Source organism: Miscanthus floridulus, chromosome 3, assembly GCF_019320115.1.
Source record: "Miscanthus floridulus cultivar M001 chromosome 3, ASM1932011v1, whole genome shotgun sequence".
Taxonomy (NCBI): domain Eukaryota; kingdom Viridiplantae; phylum Streptophyta; class Magnoliopsida; order Poales; family Poaceae; genus Miscanthus; species Miscanthus floridulus.
The window spans coordinates 90599319-90615468 of record NC_089582.1 but is presented as its reverse complement, the minus strand read 5'-3'; the positions used below and the strand labels follow the sequence as shown (position 1 = coordinate 90615468).

General features: G+C 43.0%; 1 protein-coding gene across 1 annotated transcript; it reads right to left on the bottom strand.

The window, feature by feature from the left end:
• Positions 1 to 4613: 4613 nt before the first annotated feature.
• On the bottom strand, positions 4614 to 5963 carry LOC136546104 (heavy metal-associated isoprenylated plant protein 23-like). The gene is made up of 2 exons (XM_066538078.1): positions 5460 to 5963; positions 4614 to 5334 (listed from the first exon to the last, which is right to left on the bottom strand). Exons 1-2 carry the CDS (start codon positions 5617 to 5619, stop codon positions 5018 to 5020), a joined length of 477 nt encoding a protein of 158 aa, XP_066394175.1. The 5' UTR covers positions 5620 to 5963; the 3' UTR covers positions 4614 to 5017.
• Between the last annotated feature and the right edge of the window lie 10187 nt (positions 5964 to 16150).

The following is a 16150-nucleotide window of genomic DNA, read 5'->3' as shown; positions in this document are numbered from 1 at the left end:
ATATCCGTTAATAAGGCGGTGAAAGAAAAAAAAAACATGTCACGTTCTTCCTATTATGTAAATGGAGTGCGGTTTGATGGGCCGATGATGCACATGCTCACTCTGCAACAACAGAATGGCATGGTTACAGTGTCACGTTGAACAACATTGGACATAACTGTCACGATGATATAGAACTAGGAGATGAGTTTTTGGAGCACAAGCTGCGTTGAAACCCAAAAAAAAAGGTACAGTACCCGATTTTTTTTGGTCTATCCGTGTAATTGTAGAGGCCCCCTCGCTAGTTAAAAGTGGTTCAAATTAGAATGTCTGGAAGAAAAAATTTAAGGGATACGGAGTCAGAGACGAGAAGAGAATAAAAAGAATGCAGTTGCGTAAAATAAATAAACCAGGGCGCGTTGGAGTCCATAGGTTTCCCAGCATATTATTTAGCCCATGTAGAAATCTCATCTGATGGTCCTGAATCTAGGCTTCTGCACTTCATCTGGGCTTCAATTAAATGGGCCTACGGAAGAACCCCAGAGACGGCAGTAGATCTCTCGAGTCTGGAACATGTTAGGGTTAGTGGCGAGTGTCATTCTACTTGACTTCTAATCGAGTAAGCTTGCATTTTGCTTTAAATATTCCATGCGTGGAAGTTTCTAAAGTGAACTTTTGCTTTGTGAATAGATGGCTAGTGTCGACAACAAAATTCTTCCCCGGAAAGAAGGGGACGGAGGACCCGTGGAATTATAAGCAAAAGCTTCGGCTCAATATTCCTGCGTCGTTGATGCACATGCATTTTGCGCACAAAGCATGCAGTATATGGCAATTAATATTTTGAGGAAGTTTCTACACTTTCAACGGAGCGTTCTAGGTTCAACTGCACACTTTTTTCACGATTAATTTTGAAAAAATAATTATCGTTGGGGATGCACGAATTTATATATATAGTAATGAAGATGGAAAGGAAAAAGTAACTAGAATGCAGGCCATGTTTAGTTCCACCAAAATCCAAACTTTAGCACTATGCAAAAAGAAGAATCCCCATCACATCAAACTTGCGGTACATGCATGGAGTACTAAATGTTGATGAAATCAAAAACTAATTGCACAGTTTGATTGTACTTTGCGAGACGAACGTTTTGAGCCTAATTAATTAACGATTGGACAATTATTACCAAATACGAACGAATGCTACAGTGCGCTGCAGTGCTGAGGAATTCCGGCGGCGCCGATTCCGCAGGCAACTAAACGCGGCCGCAATAGCATTTTTTTTAGGGATGCAATAGCATAAATATAAGAGTGAAAACACAAGACATAGCTAGGATGATGTGTTCGCCAATGCAAAACAACGGGTTTTTCATTATGGGCCCTGTTATTTGACATAGATAATAAGGTCTCTTTCAGAAAGCGGGAAATTTTCCTCTTTTTAGGTTTTCCTATAAAAATAAACTAATTTTTATTTAAATTTTGCACTGTTTTTTTTAAAATTCCTGTTTTCAAAGGAGCCTAAGAGTACATCTTCATTACAACCGAGGTGCCTAGCTGGGGTTGATTGAAGCATATATCAGGATATAAACTTTGGAGAATAAGGAAGAAACTCAAACTTGGAGCTCAGTGGGGATCACAATCTTTAGAGGCCATTTTCTTCCAAAAGAATAACTACTTCTGTTGTTGTTTTTTCGAAGGCCAAAATAACCTACACTTCGTTCATGCTTTATTAGTTTACTAATAAACACCTATATTCGTTAAAAATATAGAGCCAATTCCCTACAAACCATTATAAAAGATTCAAATTTCATAAGGACCACCGAAAAAGTTATCATGACCTTCGCATCATCGTTTTATTTTTTTGGCTGTCTTTGTTCTTGCCATCACCTTCGTTACCTAAATTACAATTAGGATGTCAATTCTTCTAAAAAAATTACCATTTTGCCCTTGCATTCATATGTCTATGCGAAGAACCATTTTGGTGTCATAAGCAATAATGGTCATGTGGAACCTACCTGCCAGCCGTGTGCCTAAACTGTCAGCCTCTTCTACATGTATTTCTTCTTATTATTTTCTTCTGGAGCCGCCCATTTTTTCGCCCCTAATCTTCCACCACTCACCATGCGCCACCACATCGGCCTATCCTGTTAGCGCCACTCGTCCACCCACCCGTGTCATCGTACTAGGCTGCCTTACCCGTGCCGCCATACTAGCGTGTCTCGCCCATGGCACCATACCACGCCGAACCGTCCCATCCACACTATATTAACACATTGCCCTGTCCTCATCACCCGGTTCACGTCCCTCAATGGACGTCTAGTTATTGGTGCCAGTGACGATGCTCCAAGGAGGGGAAGGCGACTTGACAGGGACGACGGTTTGAGTCAATGGGCCACAACTCTAATGGCGAAAGGTGGCGGAAGACATACTGCAGCTCCGAATCAAGGTGGCGAATCATGGCAGCGCAAAAGGCAACGACCTCGACCTACGGAAAAGAGAGAAGAGAGAAGCCAATGGGAGAGAAGAAAGGAGAGGAGAGATGTAGGCACAAGTTCTGGCCTTTCAGCTACCACCATGGTATTGTACCTGATGCTCTGGCCGCAGACGGTGCTAGTAAACTATGTGTGTTTCTGCACTAACCACAATGACGGCGTGCCATTCACGATGTTCCTAGAGCACAACTAAGGCTGGATAACGAGCCGACTCGGCTCGTTTCGGCTCGGCTCGTTCTGACTCATTAAGATAACGAGCTAGCTCGGCTCGGCTCAGCTCGTTAAAAGCTTGAGCTGGCATGCTTGTTAAGCTCGTGAGCCAGGTATAAAAAATACACAAAATATAATATTTGCATTTATCTAAAGTTTGAGAATAATAATAATACAAAAGAAATGAATCTAACAACCTTAAATTGAATAAAAAAATTAATATGCGCTAATATATATACAAGTATAATAAAATACTATAATATTCATGCATCTAACTACCTTAAATGATACTTTTTTTTCTGGAAGCTTGGCTCGTTTAGCTCGCGAGCTGGCTCGAGTTGGCTCGTTATAGCTAACGAGCTAAAATCTTGGCTCGGCTCGGCTCGGCTCGGCTCGTTATCTTAACGAGCCGAGAAGAGCCGAGTCGAGCCAGCCACGAGCCGAGCGAGCTAACGAGCTTCGAGTTTTTCGTCCAGCCTTAAGCACAAGCAGTCATATGCCTAGCATTACATCCCACCATCACCTGACCTAGAGCCTCCCGTGCCTAGACCAAGCTCGTCATATTCTCGGCCATTGATGACCTGCTCACCATGACCAACATCTCCCCAGTGGACATTGACATCTTTGGTGGTGAACTACAGCCTACTCTGCATGGGTTAGGAGCACGCGAAGGCGTTGCCCAACTGGTTGTTCCACATGGGCGGCGTTGCTATCCACCAACAACGCCATCATTCATCCAGGCCAGTGGTGTAAACAACTATCGGTCGTAGCTAACCCTCTTCCAACACAGAAGTGATGCGGCGAGGCCCACCCCTCCCACCCTATCTATAGATGTAGGCAGATTTGAGTCTTTCTTCCAATTTCTGATTAGTACCAGAAGAGGAGAAGAGAGAAGAGAGAAGTCTAGAAAAAGAGAAAAGGAGGATGAGATAGCAGGGGCAAAAAAAAGACATTTCAAATCTCTCTTAGCTGTCATTTTAGCTAAAATGGACAAGAGTAACATAGAGGAAGACATTTGAAAAATGATTTCAAATAAAAAGTAGTCAACTACAAGATTTCTCAAGTAGTCAACTTTGGTTTAAGCCATTTTTCCATCTGAGGTCATTTGAAAAACTTTAAAACTTGAATTTGAAATTATGAAAATTTAAAAGAAAATTTTAGGGCCTTAAATTATTTCAAATGAAAATGTCGTGAACTATAAAGTTGTAGATTTCTTTGAGTACTACAATTTTTGTATAAATTTTGAGAAGTTATGAAATTTACTGTGGTGCACCTATTTTTGAGGTGGCCAAATTGCTAACCGACTTTAGAAGGTGGTTCGGTTTGCAGCCGCCACTAAAAATAGAGGGCATTTGTAGAGGCGTTTGAGCTTTCCAGCGACCTCTAAAGATTGATTTCTAGAGATGGTTGAGCCATCTCGGAAACCATTTTTAAAGGCAGTTTTTTATAAACTTACCTCTGCTAAAAATGGAGGTATTTCTAAAAATTATTTTCTGTAGTAGCGCTACCAAAATAATCCTAACTATCTAGTTGAAGTACCTATAGGCTAAGACGTGCCTATGTGCATACGCATATATATATACTCATAAACAAACATTTTATTGAGCTAAATATCAACTATATATAGTGGATATTAGTGGTTAATTTGTACCACTATTCACCTATAAACAATCATTTGTCTTAATTAAATAAATGCTGCATATGGTATGGCACTTTCATTTAATCGACTGTTTATCACATTTAAATAACAATTTAGTCTGAATAATGGCTAAGCGGTAGGTGACCAATTATTTACCACTTATCCATTCGAACAACTCACGCAAAAGACTTGTTTTTTCTCTGTATTAATTGTCATCTTTAGACGACCAACTCAATTATATCTCTCCCTTAATTATATATTGAATGGTGCAAAAGCATGTTAAATTAATCAAACAGAGCAATCCAACTGCACTATCAAGTACAGACACATCATAGGTTAATAGAATACACACACATATGTAATACACACACCAACCGATGCATTATGCATACATGCAACACACAACTCTACATATGAAATCTATAACAATCTAAAGGTGGTAGGCTAAGATTCGGCAGCACATGCAAGAAGGAGACGAACCTTGGAAAAAATCTCTCTGTGCTCGCTTTTGGTTGTATCAATATACAAAGCATACAAACATATAGCTACGTACACATGTGTCATGGACATGAACATCCAACCGAGACGATCCTATATATTTTCTTCACATTTTTTTCACATCCACGATTTTGTGTTATCGAAGAGAGCTGCGTGCACCCACTGCACACGGTCGATCTGTAGCTAGCTATTTGACTGTAGTAATTTACATGATGGAGCATGCGTTGGGGTTGTCGTCGCTGAACATGGTGACGAGCCGCTCCTCCTGCGGGCCTGCCGCCGTGGGTCCGCCGTAGCTGGAGACGGGCATGACGGCGTCGACCCTGCGCACGTACCCCGGTGGCGCCTTCTTGTCGTAGGCCGGCGCGGCGTACGGGTGCGCGACGAGGCTGTAGGGCACGTAGGGCCAGATCTCGGCCTTCTTCCCCGTGGCCTGCACCCGCTTCACCACCTTGTGGGGCTCCACGTACCCCTGCACCGTCACCTTGTACTGCTTCCGGTTGATCTCCACGGAGTGCACCCCTGACGAATCGAAGAAGTCATGCATCAGGAAGCGTCATCAGTTGATATGCTTTGAGTACAACAGAAGGTTGTATTTCTTGAGAGTACGTAAAATCTGATGAAATTGAAATAGGCACTGTATGTACCTTTCATGCTGGAGAGGGCGTTCCTGACTTTCATCTCGCAGCCGTCGCAGTCCATGCGCACCCTGAGCTCCACCGTCTGGAACTGCTTCCTCTTCTTGTACCGGCGCCGGCCGCCGCCGCCGCCCAGCAGATCCGACAAGTACTCCAGCGTGCCTCCCATGGTGGTTTAGTTAGTTCCAAGCACGAAGGGACGACCGAAGAAACAAACCGATATGATGATGAACCAAGCTTCTGCTGTTCTGTTCTTGAAATGGTCACCACTCACTCACTAGTCACTACTCACAGTCACAGCGCGCGCCACACAACAGCTTTTCTTTGAGCTTTGATGTTGAATGGTAGCTAGAAGAAGGTTGCGGTATATATAGGCCTCGCCTCCAGCAGCAAGCTCAAGCAATTCAGGCACCAGCTCACTGACCTGATGAGCTGCTTCCTTGCCGGGTACGGTTTGTATATGTGTGTGTACAGCTAGCCTATAGCCTAGCCGCGGAACCGTGTCTCGCTTTGCGCGGTGACGCCCGCCAGAAGTTTCCCAAGATGCCTTGCCGCGGCGCCTGCATGCAGCAGATGCATTTCTACCTGTCCGTCCGCCGTCCGCCTGCCGAATTCAGCTCAAACCGACTCCGCGGAAAAAGCCAGCTTTGGGGTGGCAATGGCAAGGCAAGGCAGTTTATTTATCTTTCCCCTGTGCTAAGCAAGGGGAACAGGAGGGAGGACACCACGGCGGAAACGGACATGTCCTTGCGTCCCTTGTGTTGTTGGGTACCGTACCGCTGGCTTCTTCAGGCGGTCCTCCACACAACCATTTTCTTTACAAATTTCGTATGGTTGATTACACCTCAAGACAAATGTCAGTGGTCTTCTCTCAGCAGATGGGTTTCTATTTTCATAACATTTTCTATATAATTTTGTATAGATGCTTATTACAAGTTGCTGTTTTTTAGGTAACTGAAGACTAACAAATTTTCCCTCATGATTGCATTGCCCATCCTCAACTTGCTCCGGTTTTCTGGAGGCGATGAACCAGAGTAACAGAAAACCCTGCTCTGCTGCTCATGCATTTGCCGTGGGCTGGTGTGAATGATGCCATGCCGGTTGCTCAACAACTGCTGGGGCTGGGCTGGCTCAGCTCTGTGCTTCAGGTGTAAGCAAGTCGGCAGCGGGAAAGGAAGGTAGTAGTGGAGTCCCAGCAAGGGACAGGTGGGCAAGAAGGACTCCAATCAGGGGCCGCCAACTGCCACGCTTCCTCCGCTGAGCTGTGCCGATATCCCCTCGTTGGGTACCTGCGTGTGGGCCCCCACTCTGCGGGTCATAGATAATTCCGGCGATTATGCCGTGATTGTAGGATGAGGCGTCCTTTAGTTTATTTTCTTATTACAAACTCTCACCCTTCCTTCGTTCACTAGTAGAGAACAGATCTTTGATCCTCGGTTAAAATAAGCTCTAGTCCCGGAATTTTTTCTCCCGGAACTAGAAATACCTTTAGTCCCGGTTGGGGGCTCCAACCGGGACTAAAGGTCCCTGCCCAACAGCTACTGCGCCAGACAGAGGTGGCAGGGACCTTTAGTCCCGGTTGGACCTTTAGTCCCGGTTGGAGCCACCAACCGGGACTAAAGGTATACTTTTACTCCCGGTTGGTGGCTCCAACCGGGAGTAAAGGTCTACTCCCGGGCCGTGGCTGCGTCCGGGGTTGGAAAGTTACCTTTAGTCCTGGTTGGATCCACCAACTGGGACTAAATGTTCTCCCTTTATAAATCGGCCGTCTCCTCCTTCCTCCCCGAGCCCGAGCTCAGCACATTTTGAAGCTCACTGCAGTAGTGTTCTTGCTTCCTCCCTCCCTCCATTGTTCCTCCATCTATTCTTCGATTCCTCCGTCGATTTCTTTGATTCCTCCGTCGATTCTTCAGTTGTAAAGGTTACCAATCTCATACTCTCATTTTTCACCATTTTCTTATGCCATTTTGTTCACTATATATATTTATGGTTCTTTATTGTGGGTTTTTTTCATTTGTAAGCAATTTGAGCTCAAAATCACTTCAAGCTTGCATATTTACATGAAAGAAGGTTAAAGTATATATAAATATAAACTTAGAAAATAGTTAGAAAATTATAGCAAATCCGTACTAGTTGAACTTGCGGACCGTGTTCAGCTCGGTAAGCATGTTCTCTGTCGAGCGGTAACGGACATCAAGGAGGAGCTTTGATTCTACGAGGGAGAGCGACAACGGTCGTGGGAGACCGTGTTCCCTTCCTCGTAGAATCAGAGCTCTTCCTTGACCAAGTACGGTGCCATCCGGTGGAGAAATGCTCGCCGAGATGATCACGTAAGCAAGTTCAACTAGTACGGATGGTTATTTATTCACATGTCTCGATATCGTCGCAGTAGTCTGTCAATCACCGTACTTTTTATTTTAACTTTTTATGAAATGAAAAACTTAGAAAATAGTTAGAAAATTATAGAAAATCCATACTAGTTGAACTAGCGGACCGTGTTCATGTCGGCGAGCATGTTCTCTGCCGAACGGTAACGAACGTCAAGGAGGAGCTTTGATTCTACGAGGGAGAACGACAACGGTCGTGGAAGACCGTGTTCCCTTCCTCGTAGAATCGGAGCTCTTCCTTGACCAAGTACGGTGCCGTCCGGTGGAGAAATGCTCGCCGAGATGATCACGTAAGCAAGTTCAACTAGTACGAATGGTTATTTATTCACACGTCCCGATATCGTCGCAGTAGTCTGTTATGTGTGTACACTCCCATTCTTCTGTTAATTTGCGGAAATATCATGTGAATTACTTACCTGCCGCAGTAAAAGACGAGAACACAATGACCATTAAAAATATCATTGTTTAGAGATCTAGATAATTTTATAGTTTCTTAATTTTATTTGTTTATAAAAGGAGAAATTTATAGTGTATTAAAAAAATGAGTATAGAGAGTAGATGGCAACTGCTTCCGGGTCCTCGGCCTCTCATGGGTTTCCAAAGCGACTTAGGCCAGGCCTTCCTCTCATTCCATGCGGCAAGTGTCGTGATGAGACGAAGATTGTGATGGAGTACCGAGTGAAGAAGGAGGGTCCCAACAAGGATCGTATCTTCTACAAGTGTCCGGATCGCAATGTGAGTTATTTTATTGTATTTAATGATTATGGTTAGTTTATACCTATTTTTATGATGGTTGTGATTAAAGTTTTAATTTTTTGTTTTAATTTCAGTGGGATGGCAGTGGACGATGTTCAGGCTTCTACTGGGAGGAAGAGTATGTTGAACTCATGTAAAAATATCTTACACAACAGGCAGATACGGTGGCTAATGAGGCAGTGATCCAGCCAAAGAAGCCCAAAGATGTTGCACAATCGGGGGATCTGTCTGTTTTAGTTGAGATTGGTCGCGAAATCCTTGTGCTCCTGAAATGTATTTTAGCTTTAGTTCTTTTAGTGGTAGTTGGGATTGTCTACATTATAGCGATGCTTTCATAAATTTGTATCTTTTGTGGTGGCACGCATGTTGTATAAATAATTAATTATGATCTAGGTTTTAATATGATATTTATGTCATGTAATGCAGATGAGCCGTCATTGGATGTATAATGCTGATCATCGCTCCCAAGAGTTCATTGACGGCGTGCATTCTTTGTTACATGCGGCCGAGGCAAACAAACGCGACGGTTTCATGTGCTGTCCATGTGCCATATGTAAGAATACGGTGGAATATCCTTGCTCAAGGACTCTTCATTCACACTTGTTCAAGTCGGGTTTCATGCCAAACTATATTTGTTGGACAAAGCACGGAGAAACCGGTGTTGTAATGGAAGAAGGTGAAGAAGAACAATGGGACGACAATGATATTATTCCTGATGGTGCGTGCTTCAATGATACTGCAATAGGAGAAGCTGAAGAAGAGGTAGCCGCAGAAGATGAGCCGACTGATGATCTTTGTTAGGTCATTCGTGACGCACAAAGAGAATGTGAAAGTGAAAAGGAGAAGATCAAGTTCGAGCGGATGCTAGAAGATCACAAGAAATTATTGTACCCAACTTGTGATGCAGGGCAGAAAAAGTTGGGAACCACACTAGAATTGCTGCAATGGAAGGCAAAGAATGGTGTATCTGACAAGAGATTTGGAGAGTTACTAAAAATCCAAAAGAAGATGCTTCCGAAGTACAATGAATTGCCCGCCACTACCTACGAAGCAAAACAAGTTGTCTGTCCTATGGGGCTAGAAATAGAGAAGATACATGCATGTCCTAATGACTGCATCCTGTACCGTGGCAAAGAGTACGAGAAATTAGATGCATGCCCGGTATGCCATGCGTCGCGATATAAGATCAGGCGAGATGACCCTGGTGATGTTGAGGGCGAACGTCCGCGTAAGAAAATCCCTACCAAGGTTATGTGGTATGCTCCTATAATACCACGCTTGAAACGTCTGTTCAGAAACAAAGAACATGCAAAATTGTTACGATGGCACAAAAAAGACCGTAAGGTAGACAATATGTTGAGACACCCTGCTGATGGGTCCCAGTGGAGAGCAATCGACAGAGAATTCCCGAAGTTTGCAAATGACGCAAGAAACTTAAGGTTTGCTTTAAGTACAGATGGTATCAATCCTTTTGGAGAGCAGAACAGTAGTCATAGCACTTGGCCTATTACTCTAAGTATCTACAACATTCCTCCTTGGTTATGCATGAAGCGGAAGTTCATTATGATGCCTGTGCTCATCCAAGGCCCGAAGCAACCTAGCAATGACATCAATGTGTATCTGAGACCACTTATTGACGAACTTCTCATTTTGTGGAATAAAGAAGGTGTACGTGTGTGGGATGAATACAAACAGGAACACTTTGATCTGTGAGCATTGTTGTTCGTAACAATCAATGATTGGCCTGCTCTAAGTAATCTTTCAGGACAGTCAAATAAGGGATATAATGCATGCACACACTGCTTCGGTGATATTAGAGGTGTATTCTTGAAAAAATGTCGAAAGGTCGTGTACCTTGGCCATCGTCGATTTCTTCCTGCAAATCACCCCGTAAGAAAGAAAGGCAAGCATTTTAAAGGGAAGGCAGACCACCTGACCAAGCCTCACAACCGAACCGGTGAGGATGTACTCGATATGGTCAATGATGTGAAAGTCGTTTTTAGAAAAGGACATGGAAGCTAACCTATTCTGAAAGACGCTAACGGTCACGCACCCATGTGGAAGAAGAAGTCCATATTTTGGGACCTACCCTATTGGCAAGTCCTGGAGGTCCGTAGCTCGATCGACGTGATGCACCTGACGAAGAATCTTTGTGTGAACCTGCTAGGCTTTATAGGTGTGTATGGAAAGCCTAAGGACACATTTGAAGCACGACAGGACCTGCGTTGTTTGAGAGAAAGAGACAACCTGCATCCAGAGAAGACAGATGATGGATGCCATTACTACGTCCTGCTAGCTACACTCTAAGCAAAGAGGAGAAGGAAATCATGTTTGAATGCTTAAACAACATCAAGGTACCATCTGGATTCTCCTCGAATATAAAGGGCATTATAAATGTGCTAGAGAAGAAATTCTGTAACTTAAAGTCCCATGACTGTCACGTTCTCATAACGCAATTACTTCTAGTTGCATTAAGAGGAATTCTACCTCCAAATGTACGTCTAGCCACCGTGAAGCTATGTGCATTCCTCAATGCAATTTCTCAGAAGGCAATTGATCCAACTGATCTAGCTAAACTACAGAATAATGTGGTTCAATGTCTCGTCAGCTTTGAGTTAGTGTTCCCATCCTTCCTTCTTTGATATTATGACACACCTCCTAGTTCACCTAGTCAAGGAGATTTTCACTCTCGGTCCTGTGTTCCTACACAACATGTTCCCCTTAGAGAGATTCATGGGAGTCCTGAAGAAATATATTCAAAACCGTGCTCGCCCAGAAGGAAGCATCGCCAAGGGCTATGGAACAGAAGAGGTCATTGAGTTCTGTGTTGACTTTATTCCCGACCTTGACTCGATTAGTGTTCCTGAATCGAGACATGAGGGGAGACTAAGCGGAAAGGGGACACTAGGGAGGAAAACATATATTGGTACGGATGATGATTATTTCAATAAAGCGCACTACACAGTTCTACAGAACTCCTCTTTGGTAGATCCGTATATTGAGACACACAAGGATCTCTTACGATCTGAGTTTCCAGGGAAGACTGAAGCTTGGATTACGCATAAGCACATGGAAACTTTCGGCGGTTGGTTGCGAAAAAAATGTCAAGGTGATGAGAGCATCCATGAGCAACTGTATTTATTGGCTATGCAACCATCATGGCATATCGTCACATACAAAGGGTACGAGATAAATGGGAACATATTCTACACAGTAGCCCAAGATAAAAGGAGTACCAACCAAAACAGTGGTGTCCGCATAGATGCCACAGACCCGAATGGGAATAAGCAGACATATTATAGATGCATAGATGAAATATGGGAACTAGAATATGCACCTACTTTGAAGATCCCATTGTTCAAGTGCCAATGGGTCAAGGTGACCGAAGGCGAGGTAACAGTAGACAACGAGTATGGAATGACAACAGTAGACCTTAGTAATATTAGGTACAAAGACGAACCATTCGTCCTTGCCAAGGATGTGAATCATGTGTTCTATGTCAATGATATGTCTACCAAACCAAAAAGAGGGAAAAACGATAATGACTCAACCAAAGAGCCAAAGCGCCACATAGTTCTTTCAGGGAAAAGAGTCATTGTGGGAATTGAGGACAAGTCGGACATGTCAGAAGAATATGAAAAGGATGACCGAATTCCGTCCTTCAAAGTAAACAAAGACCCTAGCATCTTGGTAAATGATGAGGACACTCCATGGTTACGAAGCGATCATAACCAAGGGACATACGTAAAGAAGAAGTTCACTGCTGTGCCCACTTGATGATATAGTGATTTAATATAGTGTGTGTTTGAGATATTATGTAATAATTGTGAATTCAGATGTTTATTATGTCATGTTTCAAATTAAATCAATGTTTGATTTGGTGGGATTTCTCTCTCAAAAAGGTAAATTAGGATACTGAGTGATGAAAAATTAAAATATTAACGTTAAAATAATGTGAAAACAAATTTCCTATCCAAAACCAATAGTTTTAATAATTTTAATTAAACACTACATTTTTACATTAACGAAATAATAAATATTAGTTACATTATGTTTTATAATTCTAACAAAAAATAAAAAAAGTTAGGTTATAGATTTGGCCTATGTGCAATAAACAAAAAGAAAATTCATATTTTTAACAAAATAATTTTATGCCTTTTATTTAATTTACTATGTATTTAACAAAAACTATTGCATTTCTATTGTATTTAACAAGACTATTGCTTAAAACAGGCGGGAAACGAAACTGCAGGCCACCTTTACTCCCGGGTGGGAAGCCCACCCGGGAGTAAAGGTGGACTGCAGTTTCGTGGCCCGCCAAAAAAAATCCTTTACTCCCGGTGCGTGTTACCTTTACTCCCGGTTGGTAACACGCACCGGGAGTAAAGGTACCTTTACTCCCGGTTGGTAATACGCACCGGGAGTAAAGGGTTTTTACTCTCGGTTGGTGGCTGGCATCGGGAGTAATTCTCTCTGATATATAACCTCCAGCGCCTGGCGCAGATCGATCCGCTCATCTTCTTCCTCGTCGAACACCGCCGCCCTCTTCTTCCTCGCGCCACGTCCGTTCGCCTTCCGTGATACCGGCGCCGCCCTCTTCTTCCTCGTGCGGCCTCCACCGCGCGAGCCCGTGCCCCTCCACCGCGCCCTCCTCCGCGCCCGAGGCCCTCCACCGTGCCCGTGGCCCCACCGCGCCCGAGGCCCTCCACTACCGAGCTCGAGGTGATATGTTCGTCGATCTCTTTGTATATTCACCCGAGCCCTCCACTGCCAAGTTATAGATCACGTCGAAAACTACAACTTTGGTGTAAGCCATGTCAACGCTCGAGGTCGATTGAAAATTCCAAATTTTGAATCACAAAATCTAGGAACTAAAAATGAATATTTGGAACTCTAAATGATTTTAAATAAAAAACCTGATCAGCTGTGATTATTGGGCTGTGGCTGCAGCTGTTTCCAGTTCTGCCTACAGTAGAGCGAGGCCAAAGAGAGAAAGATGGAGTTGTCAAGCTCACATTTCAAAACCATATCTTAACGCAAGTTTTGAATATTTGGATATTATATGGATAAATTAGCAAGTTCAGAGTATCAAAAACTGTATTTTATGGTACTAAAATATATTTTAAGATCACTAGGACCTGAACTCATGACAAGTTTAATTAAGGACCACCAATGAAATTACTTTAGAAATTAATTAGATCGATGTAAATCCATGGCTTGTATAATAAACACGCTATATATTATTTAGAAACCATTGTCGTTGTCACTAAAGCTGAAAATGATCCAGCCCATCAACCGCCATATATTCATCACTATATGATATGCCATTATTCCAAGATGCAGTTTCAATAGAAGAATTTTTTCTATCTTCATAGATCAATGTTTGTTAACGAAATTTTATCCAAATATATTCATGTAGGGTCTTTTTTTTGAAGGATTTGTTGTAGGATATATAATGGTCAAATAGGAACTCAATTTTGATACCCAGTTTGTAAACTAAGCGTTTTTTAGTTTATAAAAAATATCACATGTGATGATGTAAGCAGTTTTGGTTGGACTTGTATGCATGGCTACAGACAAATGAAGGAAAACTTCAACGTTTCTTCATTTGTGAACTTTGAATATACAGATATAATATATTAATGTTGCTAAAGTAATATGAGCATTACATATTTTTTCCGGAAAGACTATCTTCAAACTTTATATTATAGCATCAGAGATCGCCTGTAGAAGAAGAAAATAAATTCTTATCATTTCGAAAATAGTAATGGTTATATTAGCAATAAGACACATATACTTACATTTCATAATGACTTATAATTACATTATTAACATAGAATTTTCTCATATAATGAATGACTACATGGTTCACATGGTACATAGGATCACAACATCACACACCGACACCGCCCCGGCACGCCTCACGTCATCATCGTCGTCAGCACGCTGGCCCGCCTCACGTCGTCGTCGTCAGCACACCGGCCACCACGCCGACACGTATATATACGTCATTTGTATTCATATGCATGTATATATACATCGCGGAGCACCGCCGCCCTCGTTCGTCCATGCGTTTCTATGTATACGGCGGAGCACCGCCGCCCTCGTTCACCCATGTGTATAGACATATATACGGCGGAATGGAGCACCGCCACTCTTGTCACACCGCCCTTTCTCGTGGCCTAGTTGATCAACATTCGTATTATCGTTATCGTTAATGCTAAACAATCACACCAGGGCGAACCGCGCTGTTGATGTCACCGACGTGGTTCGCCTTAGTCACCGACGCAATTTGCCCTCGGCCGTTTATGTATAGCCCTAATTCGCCCTAGTACCGACGTAGTTCGTTCTAGTGTGGCGAATTGCGTCCGTGACCGAGGGGCAAGATTTAATAATGCATATTGTTCGTAGATTTTACGCATGTAAGCAAAGATTTGACGTACTATATATTGGTTTTGTTTTTTGAAGCTAGATGGCCGACCCGAGAAACATGGATGAGGAGGAGTTGATGATGAATTTGATCAACACTGGCACTCAAGTTGCCGGCGATGATGGTGCTAAAAATAACGTGCAAGAGGATGCAGATGACGGGAGTCAGTACTTAGCTCTTGAACAAAATGAGCAACAACATATTGGCCAAGTATATATTTTTTATTATTAGCTATATATATTATCATATGTCTTATGTGTGCTCATGACATTAAAAATAATGTTTATGTTTTGTAGCCATCTGGATCGACATCAACAACTACAACGAAGAGTAAAAATGTTCAAGGTCCCAAAAAGCCATTGGAGGGCCGCTTCATCATCTCGGAGTTCAATGTGGATACAGGAGAACCGGGGGGGGGGCGAATAAAATGAAATTTGTGCACCACTGTGGTTACCTTGTACGGGACCGGCTCCCGATTAGTACCCGTGAATGGAAGAAGAAGACCAATGCTCCTCATGTCAGTTTTGTCTCCGATCGTGACAAGACGTTAATTTGGAATGATGTCTTGGTACATTTCACGCTCTAAACAGATGGTTATGATGATATAATAGATGGTGATGAATTGAAGGAGCGAGTTAGGGATTGGGTAATGAAGAAGATGGCCACCCAGTTTTAGACTTGGAAAAAACACCTATACACGACGTATGTCAAGAAGAACATAGCACCAAATTTTACTGTCCCAGGCCCGATCTCAAAGCAGAGGCCCTATTGGGATGAGTTTGTACAGTACAAGACTTCGGAAGAGGGTGTGAGTCGGGTGATAAAGAACTAACGTAATGCCCAACAGAAGACATACCACCATACCTTGGGATCAGGTGGCTATCCGACTGCCATTAAGAAGTGGAACAAAATGGAAGCAGACCTTCTTGCCAAGGGTATCAGACCAGAATCACTCGAGTGGGGAGAACGTGCAAAGAATTGGTTTTTCGCTCATGGGGGAACACTAGACCAGGAGACAGGGAAGTGCATTTATGGCGCAAGACTGCAAGAAGCAACAGAAAGATTGTTTTATGCTTAGAGAGCTACTGCTAGTGGTGCATTTAGGCCCAACAGAGAGAAGGATGAGC

What these genes read in the sequence shown, in the direction of transcription:
- LOC136546104 (XM_066538078.1), bottom strand. Translation starts at nt 5,619, where the DNA reads ATGGGAGGCACGCTGGAGTACTTGTCGGATCTGCTGGGCGGCGGCGGC. An exon ending in CGCCCTCTCCAGCATGAAAG is followed by an intron (nt 5,335 to 5,459) that starts GTACATACAGTG and finishes TCGATTCGTCAG; the next exon opens with GGGTGCACTCCGTGGAGATC.